Source organism: Rhinolophus hipposideros (genome assembly GCF_964194185.1).
Source record: "Rhinolophus hipposideros genome assembly, chromosome: 15".
NCBI lineage: Eukaryota > Metazoa > Chordata > Mammalia > Chiroptera > Rhinolophidae > Rhinolophus > Rhinolophus hipposideros.
This window is the reverse complement of record NC_138061.1, coordinates 39,495,687-39,514,713: the sequence shown is the minus strand read 5'-3', so window position 1 is coordinate 39,514,713 and position 19,027 is coordinate 39,495,687. Positions and strand designations below refer to the sequence as shown.

Genomic DNA, 19,027 nt, shown 5'->3' with positions numbered 1-19,027 from the left:
ATTTCACAGCACTGCCTTCCAATATGTAAATGGATGCCCCCCAGGGGCAATGCAAGAGTGGAGACATCTCTCTTTTGTTCACATTTAGGTCTTAGGGGAGGAGAAAAATAACAGTGGTTTATCAGAGCTTATTATACGACAAGCACTTGACATTCATTTCACTCTATTTAAGTCCTCCTTAAGAGTAGATAATATTACCGTTCTCCATTTTAGAGATACGAAAATTGAATTTTAAAAAATAGACGAAGTAAGTTGTCCACACAGCTGTTAAGTGAGAAGCTGTGACCCTGCCTGCCTGGTCCGCACCATGGGCTGCAGCGATCCAGCCACTGTGCAGAGACCAATCAGGCATCAGGAACACAGGTTTGACAAAATGGTAGTTTGACATATGCCAGACAGTAGTGCTTTACTTGACAGTTTACTATACCACATTTTTTAAAATCAAAAAATATAGCATAACTTTAAAGCAGCAAAGAATATACCTTTACAAACAAGACACATGCAGGCATGCTTATAGATAGCAATTGTTTCAAGTTGCCACAGAAACCTAGTAGCATTGACATTGCTATTACAAGGTGAATACGTGTATCTTTTTTACAAAAACAAACAGAAATTCAGAAATCAAGACAGACTTTAATATATTGAAAGGCAACTGTAGAAGAGTTCAGAACAAATGAATCCTCTTAAGTACACAGACTCGGAAAGTTTTATCACCTTCAAGTTAAAAGACTTGCTTAGGCTTCCATTTCCTCATGGGGGAATAACCCACCCATCAGGAGGACATTCCCATACTATTGAGAAGGAAAGGAATGAATGAGGTCAAACACTGTTCTCCCCTATCACACATAACATTGAGCACATGAAAAAAAAAACTGGGCCATTGAAGACAGAGTTTTTAATACACATTGAAAACTTGACTTGGAAAAGTCATATCAACTAGACTTTTGAGAGAATAAAACGATCACGAAGGAATTCGGCCATTCCCTAAAGATGTAATTTCTAAGATATATATATTTCCAAATGTGAAGCACACAGATAAATGTGTGGAGAGAATATCAAGGATCAAGTACCACTGAAGAGATTTTCAGTTGTTGGTGGTGGTTTTTAAATTAAAAAGCAAACTCCCTCTTCTGATTTTTATTTTTCAGTAAGCCTAAGGGATAGTTTGGGGAAATACCAACCTTTTCCTTTGAAATTCCAAGGCTCACACAATCCTGGCAGCTCTCAGGATCTTGTTGCGGGTCTGAACAGAGTCACAAACTAAAAGAATAGGTCGGGAAATGTTAGATCTACCTGAGGCCGTGGTGGGAAGACTGTTAACAGGACGCTAAACTTCCTTGCACTTAGTCCCTGTACATTTCGTTAACTACTCACTAAAATACTCAGAGAAATTTTTAAAAATTCAAAAAAATGGTGAATTTGGGGGAAAAAGCCATTTTTTTTCCCTCCGATCTCTCTCTACTAGAGATAAATATCATCTCCTACAAATACTAAAATAAATGTCTTCTGGCCCAAGATTAAAAACAGAACAAAACCTAATCCTGAAAGAACTCTGATGACAAATTTAATACAAAATTTTAAAAAGGAATTTTGAGCAAACTCTGTATCTAACCAAACCATGTAACCACAAGACAAAGGTTAAATCGGGGCTGCCCAGCTATCCTGCATCTAGCTGGAAATGGAATATTCTTAGACTAAATGGATATATTTGTTATCAGATGAGTTGAATTGGAAAAAGAAACTTTTTGACGAATGGTTTCTCAAAAACCTATTACTTGCAGAGAAAACAATATACTGGGTTCAAGCAAATAAATGCACTCAACAAAGTAAGGTGAAATCATCCTTAAAATAATGAAATACTTCCCGCTGTGCAGAGCATTCATAAGGCATCTTATTCAAAGTCTCTAATTCCCTTAAAAGTAAGAAGCACCTCTGAACCCCATAGAGAGGCAGTCTACAGAAGTAGTATATATACATATATATACCCTCAGTAGAACCACACTGAAGATGATGATTAGAGAAAACATTTTTTGAAGAGGATTCAAAATTCCTGTTTCCCACTCTACTCCCACAAGCCTACCTGGAATACATCACAAATGTGCTCTAAGTAAAGATCCTAGTGCTCCATCTGGAACCAATGAAAGTGTTCAGACATATCTGCTTGTTGCTGGAAGCCTTACAGAATTTGGAATTGGTTTGGTGCACAAAGAAAGAACTTCATTATACTGTCACTGATATTCCATGAATCTCTAGTGAAAGATTATGGGATTCCAGAACATACACTTCTCTGGTACAAATGTGCTGGCCCACAGGCCTATTTTAACAGTATAGACATGGTGTTATGTGAGTTAATCAAATTAACAAAAGAACGTGAAAATATATAGAGATAATTTAGGTCTAGGAATAGCCCTCTGAGGCTGAGCTTTAGGGTAAACAAGTTGGAAAAACTATTGTCACAGAATATAAAAAAGAAAAAAAAAAAACTAGGTAGGACCCTGCTGTTATAATAACATATACTGTTTATAAACTGTGGGTTATTTTCATGACGCCTGATGACATACCACATGGACGGACAGAGCTTAGAAATAGAAGGTAACCTCACGTGATCATCTATTTCAATCCACCTTCATGGTTAAGAAACCAAAACCAAAAGAGGTTTGCAAACTCACTGAAGGACTCATGCGTTGGCAGAGGCAAAGCCCAGATCTCCTTATTTGAATAGTGTTCTTTGCACTATCCCAGGCTGATCTTATGAGCGAAGAAGAAAGAGCATCTGCCCATTAATGCAGCCACTTGGGTACACAGGCTGGAGGAGGACTTCTCCAACTGATGAGTGCAGAACAGTCTTTATCCATAGAGAAGCCTAACGGGCTGCTCAATGGTGGAATTGCCACCCCTAGTTTAAAGCTGCTCTGCATATATCTGCTTTAGATATTAGGTCTATAGATAAAGACTCCCTGTGGGGAGGGGAATGGGGAGGGCAATCTGCTGCAAAAACAACATGGAAAACCACTGCAGTTTTATTTTATTTGCTGATCAGATTAGTGAACGCTATTTGAAAAGGACTTTTTCACCAGTTGGATGCCACTGCTGGCCTTATAAAGGCGTAGTCTGCAAATTCACTGTTCTGAAAAAGCACAGTCATTTTCTCACACTTGGCTTCTGTCCTTGTTGTCACTATCTTTCTGAGAGACTGGCACACATATAAAATTGACATTCATTATCAGAAAGTCTTCAAAAAGTAACTCCATTTTTTGCCCCCCAAATTTCTTCCTCATACTTCTCTAAACATCTTTCTGAGGTCCACTGTACAATACTTATGTATTTGCCGACTCCGGACACATGATCTGGCTCAATTCCTTTGAAATGGGAGGTACTCAGTAAATATGTATAGAGCATTTTGTAATGCATAGAATATGCAACCAACACACAAAGAAAGCAGTCTGGGAGACAGACAACATTATTTTCCTTCATTCTGTGACTATTTCCAGGATCCTACACCCTTCTGTGACTCACAAATTCTATTAAATCTTTGGGGGGAAAGTAAAAAGCATTAAGACAAGTAATACTGCCAGGTTCCAGCTATACCAAAGAGCATTCCTTTTTCCTCTGGGGCAGTGATCTCAGCTGGTATGCAGCACACGTGCACTTGAAACATTGCAGCCAATCCAGGATAATTATTCATTAACCCAATGTTTATTGCTTAACACAACCACAAAAAGGAGAACTAAACTGCTCCCCCTGCCTCATGTTCTGCAACAGGCAATTGTGGTTAGATCTTTCTGAAGAGATCTGTTTTAAGGAATGACATTGTCACGGAAAGTTTTCAGGCAGTGCCTTGATGAAGGAGTGGGGATGTCCTCAGCATTTGTCACACTGTGAGCAGGAAAACACTCGGAAAGCACAACCACAGAGGTGCCAGGGTAGTGAGCAAGTGGTTCCTGGGTAGAAGAACCTCTACTACTGCGTGAGGCTCAGATTTTACAATATGAGTATGAGCATTAGTACTCACCTGAGATGGCCAGCAGCATTTTCCTCCGGGCACCAAACGTAGTAATTCCCAGCTCCTTCAGATCCTGGTCTGTGAGAGTGAGGAATGTCTGAAGATCGATCTGTGGGTGACAAAGCAATCTTTAACCCATGTAATAAGTACTGATTTTCTTCCTCACTGGAGGTTCAACCCTGTGTTACACCTATTTTTATTAATTATGCTCTGTCCACTTCCAAAAAAGAATGGTGGTAAGTAATTAAGGTGATGAAACAAAAGTGATTATTCTAGCATAAGACTCAGTCTAAGCCAGTGATTTACTACAATTGAGACAAAAACTTAGGTCTTAGTATCCTGGCAGCCAGGGCAAAAAGGGAAACAAGAATTACACATTTTTTTTGGTGAACTGGTAAAAGGAAGAATACATATCTGTCCAGGAGTAAGAAAATATTTCTTAGCTTTGGATTCTGAACTGGGTAAGTATATCTCTATAAAGAGAAACTGAATAATACCATAGATGGTATCTTCCACCATGTTCGACAGATAGAAGAATTCCCAGACTACATCAGACCCATGACGCACCTGGCTGAGCCTGGCAGACTATCTCTGGAAGTGGCACACAGTATTTCCAGAGACAGTATAATTGCACTCTTTGGCATTAGCCCAAGCATCCCACCCTTTCTTTGGAGACAGTGCAGAATAGAAAGGCAATGGGCTCTGAATCCAGAGAGACAGGGATTCACATCCTGATTCTGCCATTACTAGTTGTGTGCACTGAGGGTTAACAACAGTGTACCTTGCAGGGCTGTTGTGGGCATTAAATATTATTGTAGATATTAAGCAATGGGCTCACCAAAGGGGTTACAATTTTCTCTTTATGCCAGTGCATAATGGCCATGGCTGATCAGTTTGGCCAAAATCCATGGTAGCGACAGTTCAGAAGACATCTTTGTTCTGTCTCAGTGTAAGCAAAACCCAGACATTAAGTTAACAAATAAATTAACATGTAGAAAAAGCACACTATATTCTGTGAGAACAGACTTCAGTAACATGACTAGGATGAGCTCGAAAACAACCACACATGTTTATTTCAGATGCTGTTATTTATTTTCAAGTGCCACAAATAAAGATAACAGATGAAAGAGTGAAATCATATTTAATACAGACTTGGTGCTGACCTTTAGGGAGCTATGAATCAAAAGTTCCTATGAACCAATACTCTGATTAGGTCTTTTAGTTAAAACAGTTGAAGGTATGTTTTTGTGAACAGCATTTTCTGTATTTCTCCTATGCTGTGTTTATTGGTTGCACTAAATAAATAGGAAACGAGAGGACATTTTTCTTAGCAGCAAAACAAACTACGAGACTTGAATAAAGGCTCAGTGAAAGCACAGTCATAAGTCAATGAGTGATTTCATTCTAGAAGTCGTCATACACACAACCCAAACAAAGATGCCCGGGAAAAATAAATAACGACTGACCTCTTGTTGCTGGAAGACGTCTGTGTATTTGCCCAGCCCCAGTTTGCTGAAGAGCTCAGGGAGGTCTGAGCCTTTGAATGAGCTGTTCAGGTTACAGCCATTGCTTCCTGTCAGCGAGGAAATGCAGTCCATGTAATTGCTACTGCTGAGATAGTGTTCCGCTGAAAGGCAACGAGAGACAGGCTTGAAGTATAAATGCCCCAAGAGGACAAGGTTTAATTAAAAGTTTTAATCACTCAAATATTTCAAATTCATTATTGGGCTGAATAGAACAGTAGCGGCAGCAATACAGCAATCCTTTACTGGAAACATTGGCTTTTCATTAAGGAAATGTTGGTTATTGCTTTCAGAGAGCCTCTTGCCATTGAAAAGCATACACTCGGGAGGCAGCAATTCAGCAACAGTGCCTCCGTAGTTAATAATTATTAATCATATTCTCCTAGAGCGTTCAGAAACATTTGCTCTTTATAATTGATTGAATGTGAATTAAATGGGAAATTGGGAAAGTTATTATTAAGTCCAAGCTCCTTTTGGATGGCAGGATGGCTCTCTGTATCCACACCTGTGCTTACCTGCAGTCAAAGGAATTCTATGATATTGCACCACATAAATCTCCTTCCCTACAAAAATATAATTGGGCAGTGAGCTCACCAAGTAGAGCGCTTCCAAAATTAAGAGTAACATATGAAGTGACAAAAATGATGCTGAAGTTCCTGGATTCAATTTATGACAGAAACGAATCTGGGTCTTGAGAAAAAAATTCTAAGACAGCAATGCCGAACTTTGCCTTGGTTCTGCCACTGATTTGTTGGGCAAAGATTTCTCCACATTGTCAGTGGTTCTCAGGCCCAGGGGCATGCACAGCTGGGTGATGGACTAGTGAGCCATGCCTAGAACTTGACCAAATATTTAAACCCTTCAAGAGCTGCTGTGGAGATTCTAGCAGAGCTGTGCAGCCATGGCTACCTCCCTAATGAAGAACTGGCTCTTGTCCAGTGGGAATTCTATCCTCTTACACCAAAGATGCAGCTTCACAAGGGATTCCCAGGGAAAGGAAGGAGGAGGACACTCAGCTAGCCAATCAGATCCAGCTAATCTCCTCAGGATCAACGCATTCACTAAATCTAAGAATCTTATTCTGCATTGTTTTGGGTGCCACTAACCACTTTCTCCAGTTGTTTTCATCTCTCAGTTGAGAAGTCCTTTATATACCTCAAGTGGAAGGAATTTCTTGATAAGGGGTCTTTTTCTCTTAAAAATGGATGTTTTATATCTTGCGGAGAGAATGTGTAGAGGAAAGGCTCCAGGACCAAGCCCTGAAGACCCTCAACCCTGGAACACTCCACCATTTGAAGGCCCGACCGCCATAAAGACAGAAGGAGTGAGCAGTGAGGTACTGTGTCAAGGGTAATGCAAAGCAGCATATGATGAATACACTGGAGTGACCACTAGACTTTACAACACGGCACGTTGACCATATAATATTGTCCAAATGATAAATTTACTGCTTTTGAGAAGAAAAGTGGGAATTTCTGAGAATTAACACTGGAAGAACTGGTGTAAACAGGGGAAAGCCTAGATATTGGTAACCTTGACAAGGTGTCAAAAAAAATATCATCTAAAACTGTGCTGTTCAGTACAGTAGCCATTGGCCACATGTGGCTATTGGGAATTTACAAATGTCTATAATTAAAATACATACCACATTTTAAAGACTCAGTAGGAAAAAAGAATGTAAAGTATCTCAAAAAAGTGTCTTTACATTAGTTACATAATTAAATGATAATATTTTACATATACTGGGTTAAGCAGGTACATAAAATTTTAAAAAACAGATGGGCTAAAATATTCTTAGCGATAAATATTTACTATGGTAAATGACTTTCTTTACATTTCTTTTATCTTAACTACTTATAGTTTATACAGAGGGTGCCAAAAAAATGTATACACATTTTAAGAAAGGAAAAAAAATGATTAAAATGGTAATACTTAATATACACCAATAACAAAAGATGACTACAAGTTACATGTATACGTTTTTTGGCACCAGTATATTCTCTTTTAAACTCCCTATGCTTTTAAAACATCTGACAAAAGCCAAATAACTGTGTTTCTTTAATAATTCCTTTTTATTAATGAATCCCCTATCTTAACCCTAATCCTGAACTTCGGTGGAGCTAAGTTGTATAGTCAATTTTAATTATCCAGCATTAAGGAAAGGGAAAAGAGATAAAGACAGAAAAAGACAGGCACCAAACTAATTTATATTGGGCTACAGAACGGAGATCATTTTCACCCCTAGATCAGTACCTGGCACCAGCCCGCCTCTCAGCCCCATCCTCCTATCAGTGACGGAGGCTCCAGCCCATAACTGATAGGAAGTGTCCAGGCTACTACAGACAGTATCCTGGGAATGAAAGAGTTGATTGTGCTCTCTTATTTAGCCAACCCCACACCGCTCTTTTCAAATCTGAGACTCCTGACAGCATGTCCGACTTGATCGATGGTAACAACAGACTTACTGAGTATCTACTCCACAACTTCGGATTGCCTTTCTTTAAGGGTTTTTCACAGGTTCCAAGCTACGTGTTTCAGAATTCCAAATTTGTCAAAAACCCTAACCAAAGGCATTAGGGGCATTTCTTGTGATGACTTTTGTCTGTTTACCTGTGTAAACAGCCCAGAAGTGTGGGGGCTGTTACAGACAAAACCACTGGACTCATGCTGAGTCTTAACCATATGTGTTCAAAGCCAGAACCTTATGCTTTAAATTTTATGTCAATTCAGCTACATTTTGTCGATTTAAAAAATCAAATGCTGCTCTCCACCTTTAGTAGCTACCCACTGGGCAGACATTCTTCTATTGTCCAACAATGAGCCCCTAACTATGTGTCAGACACTGTTAGATATTTGGGAAGAAACAACAAAAAAGGCACAGCCTAACAGAATACTTGTAATGTGAACACTTAATAAGTGTTTACTGAATGAATAAATATGGTCCCTGGCTTGAGGAGCTCCAATTCTACAGGTAGAGACACATACGTAAACACATAATTATAATTCAGCATGACAAGTGCTAGAATGAAATCATATGCAAAATGTAGTGAAAGCAGAGAACTACCTAGTCTGCTTCAACGGGAAAAATAAGAAAGGCTTCACAAAGGACGTGGCATGTAAGTTATGATAAACACTTGAAGGCATGGAGTCCAGAATTTATCCTTGAATATCACCCTCAAACAAATAAACAAATTCCAAGCTGATTCCTTCTAAAAGTATGATGAAAAGTCAAAGCTCACTTGATTTGTTTTGTTTACGCTTGGGACTGCCAATAGAAGCTGCAAATTCACTATGACTCGCGGGTCCTATTCCATTTCGGTCTCTCCAGTTATCAGATTCGCTTCCACTTCCCAAGTGCTCACGACTGTTGGACCTCGAGAGGGACATTGATGAGCCCTGTAAACAATCAAAGCCAGATAAGGAAACGTTTAATAAGGTGGGTTTCCTGGGGTGAGAGGAGAAAGGAATCCCCATTAGACCACTGCCATTTACTTCTACTGCTAACCACTGCAGTCACCCAGGAATGCTGATTCTCGGAAAGAGGCTGTGCCACCTGTCTATATAGCCTTTGCCCTCCAGCCACCAAGGACACTTTGGTAATATACATAGTGAAGTCCTTCATTATGGGGATGCCCAGCAGAGTTCTGAGAGCCCCTGGAGTAAAGACACACTCTTAGGAGAGTTACAGGAGTGGAGGCTGAGATTCCACTCGAGTTTCAGGAACCACAAAGCACAGCTTCCGTCTGTTATAGCAGAAATTCCCTTCATTGTATCACCCAAGAAAGAGAAATGGGAAAGAGGTATAGCTAGACCCAACGCTTTGACAGCAATCGAGCTCCCAGGCCAACAGAATCGGAGGATAGATAGCGCTTCTCCTGCTATCTGGCACTTCTCCTGTGTTGGCCTCACCTAAATACGATCTCTCCAACCAATTACCAGTACCTGGAAAAACTACCATTTTAATTCCCTCAAATCAAAAAAAAAAAAAAAAAGAAAGAAAGAAAGATCTCACAGTTTACACTGAATTTGCATTTATTCATTCCTTTATGCATGTAATCAGCATACTACAGGTACCCTACTTTGTACTATATCTGATTTTCAAAATTGTATGTTTGTTGGGGAATTCTAAGAGAATCCTATATCACGCATTTCAATAATCTCACTTAGTTCAGCCTCACAGCAGCAAAACCACAGCTGACCACCCCTCCTATAACACTTCCTCCTGCAAGGCCTCATGACACCACATCCCCCAGGGTTTCCACCCAGCGCACGGTAGCCTTGTAGGACCTTCCTCCCTTTTCCCACTCCAAATGTCACATTGCCTGAGGCTTGATTCTAGCACTCCTTCACTTCTCTCTCTACACTTTCTTCTTAAGTAATCTCAACCTCTTTCAAGGCTAAGGACAGCCATGACTCCGAAATTTTTACCTTCAGATTTGATTTCTCTGGTCAAATTTACTGTCATAGAGTTGTCAATCCGGCACCTCCATTTGACTGTCTCATAGGCATTTTACCTCAGAGTGCTTAAAATCAAATTTCTGATTACTCATCCCCACCACCTACACCCAACCCTATTCCTCCCCCAGAATTCCTACATCAGTAAATGACTCTACTATTTATCTAGTTGCTCAAGCTAAACTTCTAAGGGTCATCCTCATTCCTCCTTCCCTCACCACATCCGATTCAGCAGCAAGTTCTATCAATGGAATCTATAAACACATCCCGAATCTACCTGCTTCTCCATCTCCACAACTGTTACCAATAGCCTGCTTCATAGAAATTTTGATTCTACTCTTGCCTCTGACCCCAATAATCCATTTTCCATAAAGCAACTAGGTTGTTTTTTTTTAATGCAAATTAGAACAAATCATGCCTCTGTATAAAATCTTGTAATGCTTTTCCAGTACTTTACCATAATAGGCTGAGGTGCCCCATAATTGAGCCTCTGCCTATCTCTCCAACCTTATCTTCAGTGCTCTACCACCCTATCCACCTCTGCTCCATGAACTCACCAGCTGGTTCTGACTTCAGGATGGTCATGCCAACTGTTCCCCTGGCCTGATATTCTTTCCCTAGATCTTTACAAGGCTGGCCCTTTCTTGTCATCTAGGTCTTAGCTTAGATGTCATCTCATTAGGACCTGCTATGACTACCCAACCTAAAGCAGCCTCTGTTTCATATTTTTCAGAGACTTTTATTACCTAATGCTTTCTTGTTTGCTTGTTTTTGTATCTATACCAAAGAGAAAACTCTACCCACGAAAGTAAGAACCTGAATTCAAGCATTGTATCTCTAATGCCTAGAATTGTGTCTGGAACACAGAAGTTGCTTAATAAGTATTTGTAGAATTATTGAATCTCATAGATGCCTTTTCCTACATCTATGAGATGTCCTTTGCTGACTTTTGGAAAGGGGCACAGGGAAAGGAAGGCTCCTGAGACGCCCACCCCCCAAAAAAAACGGCTTTTCAATTAAAAACCATCTTTAACATATACTTTAACCAGATAAACCCAATGCAGCAAGGGAAATAAGAGCATGCTCAAAACTGGTAACTATCAGAAGCATTAATGAGATCATTATGTGATATATATCTATATATATTTATAGATCTACTAATATATAATAATTTTATCTACTAATTAAAGTATCACAAAGAGCAGCTCACCTCTACTCTTAGATTTATAAGACTAAAAATAATTAGACAACCTCATTGCTGCTAGTGCTGGAAAATGAAAACCCACCTTTGATTCCGTTGTAGGTTTTTATTTGCTCTAGAGAATGTAACCACTACGTATGCTTTTAAGAGATGAGTGGCAAAAACAAAATGAAAATCCCAAACCTTTTGTAGTTCTGTTGCTGTCACAGATGTATTACTGGTCAAAGCAGCCTTTTGTTTGACCTTTGGTGTCCCAGTACATCATCAAGTGGATAGGGTTATATTTTTGTGTCTTGAGAAGAAAACAAACCACAGCCTCAAGCTGCCTGTTTCTTATCTAAAGGAGCTCTTTGGAACAGGCTAATTTCTCAAAGCTGCCCTCAAACTGGAAAGAATTGCTCAAGTGTAGCTTCTCTGATATCTGAATAAGGAGCTCAAAGCCTCAGCTTCTTGCCTCAAGCAAGGTTCCTGGAGAAGGACACAGTGTGCCGGGTCCCTGGCACATTGAGCGAGCAGCTTGCACCCATCAGGACCTACTGGCTAAACATAGATTCCTGTTCTACTTACCCATTTGATTGTTTTTCTTTAGAAAAAAAAATAAGGAAAAAGCGTGTTTCTAGCCAGCCTCTAATTTAAAAATATTAGTACTATAAGTAAAGACATGGTCAGTCTTTTAATAGAAACTTTTAACTTCTCTTTGTTGCATCCTACCTTGTCCCCATGGCCTAACCCTAAGAAGCAATCCTCCCTGACTGCCCTAGCAGGATAAAGGGAAAGGCATGCACCTGCAGATAGCCACTGCTTCGGAATAGCAGATCATGCTATGGAAGAGGACTTTTCATCCCCTTTCGTTGGATTTGTGATGCAGGAGGAAAAATTCTCGTTCTACACACCAGGAAGAATCTACAACACTATTCCCAAAGAAAGCTTGAGTTTATCTTTTCATCAGCATCAGCAGTGTGTAAAGGGGCTTTAAAGGAAAGCAGGTTACAAGGTGAACACCCATGCACTGATGCAGCTGGTCACACCCCCGCCCCGCCCTGTCAGGGTGAATGGGCCACTAGACATCAGCCAGGAAGGTGGAAGGGCCTGACCCAAGAAGGCCAAAGCAAGGAAAGCCACAGGAGGCGGGGTTCACCTGCTGAGTCAGGACCTGCACATTCCTGTCTACAGAAAGTGGTCTACCTATCCCTGGGCAAATGCCAGAGCAGACAGAGCAGGTTCTGGCACCTTTTCTGCAGCATCCCCCTTAGTGGTACGTCCCTGGGAACAGTGTTTCCAGAAGATGCCGGCATCAGAATCATACTAGACTTTTGCTGAAAATGGAGATACCTGGTTCCCGCTCCCTACCTGAAGAATGAGATCCTAGAGCAAGAGTATACGTTTTTATCAAGCTCTCCAAGTGATTCTTCCATCTATTAAGGTAGGGCAATGTGGCTTTAGATTAATTTCATATCACCTTTGCTGTGGACCCTCTAGGGTGAAACCATTAGAAGCAGTGTGAGGAAATCTTGTAAAATGAATTCAGGTCTTTTCTCTGACACCTACTGCCATGACCTCAAGTAAGACATTTAACTGTTGTGGCCCCCATTTCCTCCATGGGAGTTTGCAAGGATTGAATAAACTTGTGGATTAAAATGCACCTTATAAACCACAAAGAAATAAATTAATGTGATTTAAGATAATTGTCACGAGTACATTATGGGCTGATCTAACGCTCTAAGGTGTTCCTGCGGCTATAAAAAACACACCTAGCTTTAATATGCAGAAATACTTCCAGCAATAAGCATTCATATACTTAATCTCATCTTTCAACAGGCTCTTCGTTTTCTTCACGGTCAAGTTCTTCAGCAGAAATAATACTAACTGCAGAACTTACTGTACACCACGCTGTGCCCCCAATGCCCTCTCCCAAGTCATCCTCTAAAACTCCAATGAGAAAACAGGCTCAGAGGAGTGAAGTCACTCATCAAAACTGTCACTTCTCTATCAACAGTGGTTGTCACAGCCCCACATTATTAGAATGATCACCATCTCAAACCTTCATAATGTTGGTCTTTGAGAGCAGAACTGAATTAGCATTTCTATAGTGAAATAGTTCACCTCTGAAAGTACAGAAACACAGTCAACCACCAGACACTCCACTGTGCCAAAGCCAAGGGTGAGTGAAATGGACAACTATAGTTCATCAGTTGAAAAAATTAGCACAGTAGTTTTAAGGTCTCTGCCAACAAAAGGAGACATTTAGTTTCTCTGAGCACTATAATGACAGAAAGAGTGTACCTCCTAGAGCCTCAAGATTTTTCATAATGGTCCCTACATTCTAGCTGCTGACAGCAATTTCATTCTTTAAGTACAGCCTGCCAGATTACTACTGTAGGTGTGACCACGACATTCACAGAAGACTGTTCTTTTCAGTATTTCAAATAGTATTTTCTTTTGCACTTATTCGAAGAGACAAAGGAAAAAACTCGCATGTTTGTTTTGCCCTTCATCAACAGTCTAATTTATTACAAAGAAAATAGGTGGAGAAAATAAGGTCACTCTACAAATGCCAGTTATTAAACTAACTATTATGAAACCCTTGTCCACTATTTGTTTTTCAGTCTACAGTGTTCTGGTTGAACACTGTGGGTCTTGGATTAATCATTTTCACCCATGTTTGGGTTTGCACAGACTCCCCAGTGTTGTGTGTGCATGCGTGAGCTGTAACTCCACCCCAGCTCACAAAAGGCTCACAGCCAAAATCTGATACTCTCAAACTGAAAAGGCCTCGCTGAGTGAGTCACGTGTAGCCTGGCTGGGAAGGACGGAACTCTGGACCCTTTCTCTATGTGGTACAATGCCAGCTTCCCAGTCTCACTATGAGCAGTGCAGCCAACATCTGGGAAACATAAAATTTTGGAGCTCTTGTTTGTGATACTTCCTGCTGTGTTCCTGGCACATCTGAAGACAGTTTTTAACTCATATCTGAAAACTTGTTTTTGTTGAACATTTGCCTTTTCTCCCTACGGTGGGCTTGCTGGTGATACCTTTGGATACAGGGATTCTTTATACGTTTGATGGAATATTACATCTGTCCTATGCTTAATCTCAGCTCTAATACTGATGACACGCCCCCCCTAACAAAAATGCAAAACACATTAATCTAAATTTACATCTCCATAACAGCTGATCAACAATTTTAAGAGAAGATACATAAAAGACCATAATATATTAGACTGCATCAATTTTATAGCAACGTGTTTATAAGAACAGGAATTAAACAAATCCCCACTAATGATTTTTCCTTACGTAAATAAAGAATGGGAGAGGAGAAATGACTGTTCTCTTTTCTGAAAGAACACACAAGAAGAATGAGTAGGACATGACTCTACCAACCTCAAAAGTGGTTGTCATTGTGGGCTTATAAGATACGTGGTTGGCCCTTCTCAGCTCCTTGATTGTTTCAGCTGGCATGGATTTCGAAAACCCGAGGCCACTCCAGGTGTTTGTAGGTGTTCTGACCTCTGTCACCACTGGTTTCTTTAACATAGCTGTGGGAAACAGAATATAAAACAAATGCTTAGCATTTAAATATATCTCTTAAATAAAACATCGATGAGTGTTTTCTTTGATATACATAAAGAAATCATCACTGAATATTATTTTTAACACAAAATGCCTTAAAATATCTTCATAAAACTTTCTATACAAAGTAAGGGTAAATATTAAAATGCTACATTATTTCTTAATTGATGTAATGTTAATCTATTCAACAAAATATATTCAACCACAATAAAATGTGTGCAACTTTGATCCTAAACCTTCTTTTTATGAAGGTTTAATTTCACAATTCAGTACAAATACTGGAAAACCTTTCATGGGTCCACTAGAACAAACAAACAAAAACAAAGTATACAGATCATTAACGTATCACATACCTTTGGTTGCTAACAGCTTCTTTTGTTCATAGTCAAATGCCTGAAAAATGAAATAGAGAAACTATCTTTATTGCCAGTTTATCCAAATGCCATGCCAATGATCCATGATTATAGAACAAAGGTTTTGACTATAGCACATGAATCTGTGAAGGACACATGCTAAGTCTTGCACCATAATGTGTCAGTACTTCAGTGCAAATCTGACAAATATACATGTGTTTTCAAAAATAATTAGCATACTAAATTACTACTTCTGATTTTCAGTCACGGCAGTGACAAGAGTTAGACATTTTCTGTCAAAAGGGGGAAAAAAATCCTATGTATACGCGTAGTATGAATATTTAACATACCAGGACAAATATATGCTAAAGTATAGTGAATAACCTAATAATAGTTATGCTAAGTTTCAAAGTAATTACCAAAATGCTTTTAGGTTATCTATTGGCCTCCTTTGTTTCTCAAAATCCCCTCTTCATTTAGGTAAAGCCTGGCCTGAAGTAGTACAATGTGGAGAAAACTTAAGAAATTATTTTGCTTAACTGGAACAGGCTTTGCTTTTGAAATGAGATAAATGGCAAATGCCTAGCTTTAAGCTATAATAACATTAAGCAATACAATACAATTAAACCTCGTTACGTTTTATTGCACAGGACTAGAATGGCACTATTTTTCTTTCTATTCACATTGAATAAGTGACTTATGCCACAGTCAGGTCAAAAAAGAAACCAAGATAGGTCGTTTTGAAGAAAGTAGTCTAGATATAACTACATTCCAAATGCTAATCCAGTATTCTCAACTCCCCAATGTAGGGACTAGCTAAGACTTGATTTAAGAATGTCTCAAAGGCCTACCAGGATGGTCAAGAACCAACTGGGAAGAGCTTTTCTGACCCTTCTCCCAGGAGGACTATCTCCCCAAATGTAGAGTGCATGCCCAGATAATTGACAGTCTGAAACAGGATACTTCTGAGAGTGATATGTGCCACAAATAATAATCAGGTCACGATAATACAACTAAACAGGCTGACCCAGACAAACCAAATTGCATGATTAACTTTAAGAACACAACGGTAAATAGGGAGAGCCAGGTTTTTTGATAACACTGTTTGATGATGTTTTAGAAATCCTAGGTATAAAATGGCATTGGGAATTAAAATCAACTTTTAATAATTAATGTCTAAGGGCAAAATGTGGGGAGATCCTAAATTCCTTTGTTCAATAAATATTCGTTGAGTGTCTCTGGTTAAAGAGAATGTGCTATACTTTGCATAAAAATACAATTAATTAATAATCTATAGCCTCAAAGCATGTAGAGTCTTAGGGATGGTAAAAGAAAAAAACTACAAAAAATAACTACTCAGAAGTGAGATAGGTATGAAAAGAGAGTGAAGCAGCATTCCAAGAACGGTCAGGAGACAGAGATGATTTTTAGCTGAAGGAATCAAGGGAGTCTTCAATCTTTCTACCTGTCAATGCTCAGTGACTATTATCATTGATTTCCTAGTGATTTTAAGAATCAGCTCTATAGTCATGGCATAAATACATCTAAGTTGAAACTAGATCACCAAAAACATGTTTTATCCATCCTAAAAGAAGAAACATGAAAATGGTTCACTGTAGGTATAAACCTGATGGAAAAGACGAGAAGTACAAGATAGATGAAAACCATAAATGGATCATAAAGCAGATTTGATACTTCTTAAATGAGAGAATTTTAGTCTATATTAAGTGAAAATAAATCCACCAGAGAAAAATGTAACAAATGTCATTTTTTTAACTTTGACACTTTATAATGACTATGGCTTTTGTGAAAACATTCATCTAAAAACTCATGGAAATGTTTGAATGCAAAGGATTAAAAAACAGACAAGCAGGACTTTACTGTAGTTTTCCCTGGAATGACAGAAGTATAGTTTAGTTTCATGAATTAATTTCTTTGATATATCTGTGACGACTGCTTTGCTTCTAGGATTTTGTGAAAAGTTTTTCTTTCTTTCTTTTTGGATGTGGAAGGATGGGGATGATTAATATCTTACTATGAAGAAAGTAAGTCTACCCAGTAATTCTGATACTGAAAGCAAATGTTAATAGGAATCTCTAAAAGCACAAAGCACAAAATCCTTATCTTTCATATTATGATCTATATGGAAATCAGATTTCTAACTTTTATGGTCAATAGTCTATTTTGAGTAATGAGCCCAATACTTTGAAAAATGGATACAAAGAAAATCCCTGCTGAGGAAATTGTTTAATGTAATCATGGAAATCTGTAAATATAATCATCAATAATATTTAGCATCTTCTTTCAAAAAACTAAAGATTCATATGAGTTATTTTTATACCCCTCTAAATGACACCAAACAAATTAATCATTTCCATTTTATAGACAGAAGGGTATTATATCGATTTATCCAAGACTATGTCATGAGGCAGTAATACTTAGAAATAACAGCTCTGACATTTATCTAAATTTTCTTAAAACAGATGAATAACATCATTTGCATAACACATACTGGCACAGGCCATTTATGTCATTCTTCATATTAGAAACAATTCTTCTCACTTAAGCTAAATCCTGCATTTCAAAACCAATTCCTAACTACTGCATATATATTTAAATTTAATTTTGACTGGAGGACAGAAAGAAAATCTAATTTCTGCTCTACTGCTAAATACTCACTGAATTCCCCATTCCCTAACCCAACACTCTACATTTGGATGACCTTCCCATTTTTTTTTATCATTACCTGCATGTTGACATATGATGGCCGTGAGGCCAGGCGGGCCCTTTCAGAGTTTTGCTGGGCAGCAGCCGCCCTCTCCGCAGCACGCTCACTTCCTGGAGCCTTCTTGTCAGCCAAAGGGCTTTCTGTAGCATTCAGTTCAGGATCTGAGAGCAACCTGTCAGTGCTGCTGTGAAACAGAGTTTGGAATTTAACACTCCACCGTGATACACAAATGTATTGACTGTTTCCTGTATGCTACATTTACTTTGTATGTTTAGCATTGTCAACTATTTACCTGTATTAGCTCATTTAATCCTCACAACACTGCTCTGAGGTAGGGAGTATTATTATCCCCATTTTATAGATGACAGAAGTACCTTGTCCAAGGTCATACCTCTGATAAATGGCAGAGCTGGAACCCAGGCATTCTGACTCTTAAGAGCTGGAGCTAAAACTATTTCATGACATATATTCACACACATTATATATAGTATATATGGTATTGTATATGGTACATGTGGAATAGACATATAGACAAGATTTCTAATTTGTATACATCAAGGAGATAGCAGTGGCCAATGCATACACAGTCTAAACAAGACTCAGTCAACCTGAAGGCATGCAGATGATCCAATTCATATGTGTGAAATGTATATGATATTGCTAACAAATCTCTATGATAAAGGTGGCAGATAAGTAAGAAATGTTCGCCAACACCTGTTCAAGGGGTATGGGAAGGGCATGGAAGCGCTTCATAAAATGGGGAACAATGATCTGAATTACAAAAATTGATAATGCCCTATGCATACACCTCAAGTTCAAATCCAACTGCATGTTAAGCTCAAGTAAAAGAGAAGTAAGAAACATTATTAGTCAAAGAGCTGATTTGTTCAATCTTTCTGTCTTTTATCATTCACTACTCAGTTGGGCCAGGGGAAATCAAGGGAATTTAGAAAGGACTATTGGAGTACAAAAGGGAGTGCAATAAACTTTGTTTCCATGACAAAGGTTCACAGAGGCTTCACAGATGACATCTGAGCTGGAATTCAAAGGGCATCTATAGGTACACCAGTGCAAAAGGCCAGGAGAACAGCAACGTGGAGGGAACAGCATAAGCAAAGGAAAGGAAGCTTGCAATATGGATCGTTGGTAGTTTTAAAGCCAGAATATGCCAAGATCAGACTTGTGTTTTCAAAG

The 19,027-nt window shown here is 38.9% G+C and overlaps 1 protein-coding gene across 4 annotated transcripts in view; it reads right to left on the bottom strand.

Annotated features, from left to right (window-relative positions):
- Positions 1-19,027, bottom strand: part of BICC1 (BicC family RNA binding protein 1) — a 247,473-nt gene that overhangs the window by 3,869 nt on the left and 224,577 nt on the right. The window contains exons 15-21 of one of the 4 annotated variants that reach the window (XM_081073592.1): positions 17,852-18,017; positions 15,106-15,145; positions 14,564-14,718; positions 8,766-8,922; positions 5,470-5,630; positions 4,013-4,112; positions 1,182-1,260 (exon numbers count right to left, since the gene is read on the bottom strand). In XM_081073592.1, the coding sequence (XP_080929718.1) occupies positions 1,205-1,260; positions 4,013-4,112; positions 5,470-5,630; positions 8,766-8,922; positions 14,564-14,718; positions 15,106-15,145; positions 17,852-18,017 (835 nt within the window). In that variant the 3' untranslated portion in view covers positions 1,182-1,204. The remainder of the gene's footprint in view (positions 1-1,181; positions 1,261-4,012; positions 4,113-5,469; positions 5,631-8,765; positions 8,923-14,563; positions 14,719-15,105; positions 15,146-17,851; positions 18,018-19,027) is intronic. The other 3 variants (XM_081073593.1, XM_081073590.1, XM_081073591.1) reach the window with 3 other exon arrangements.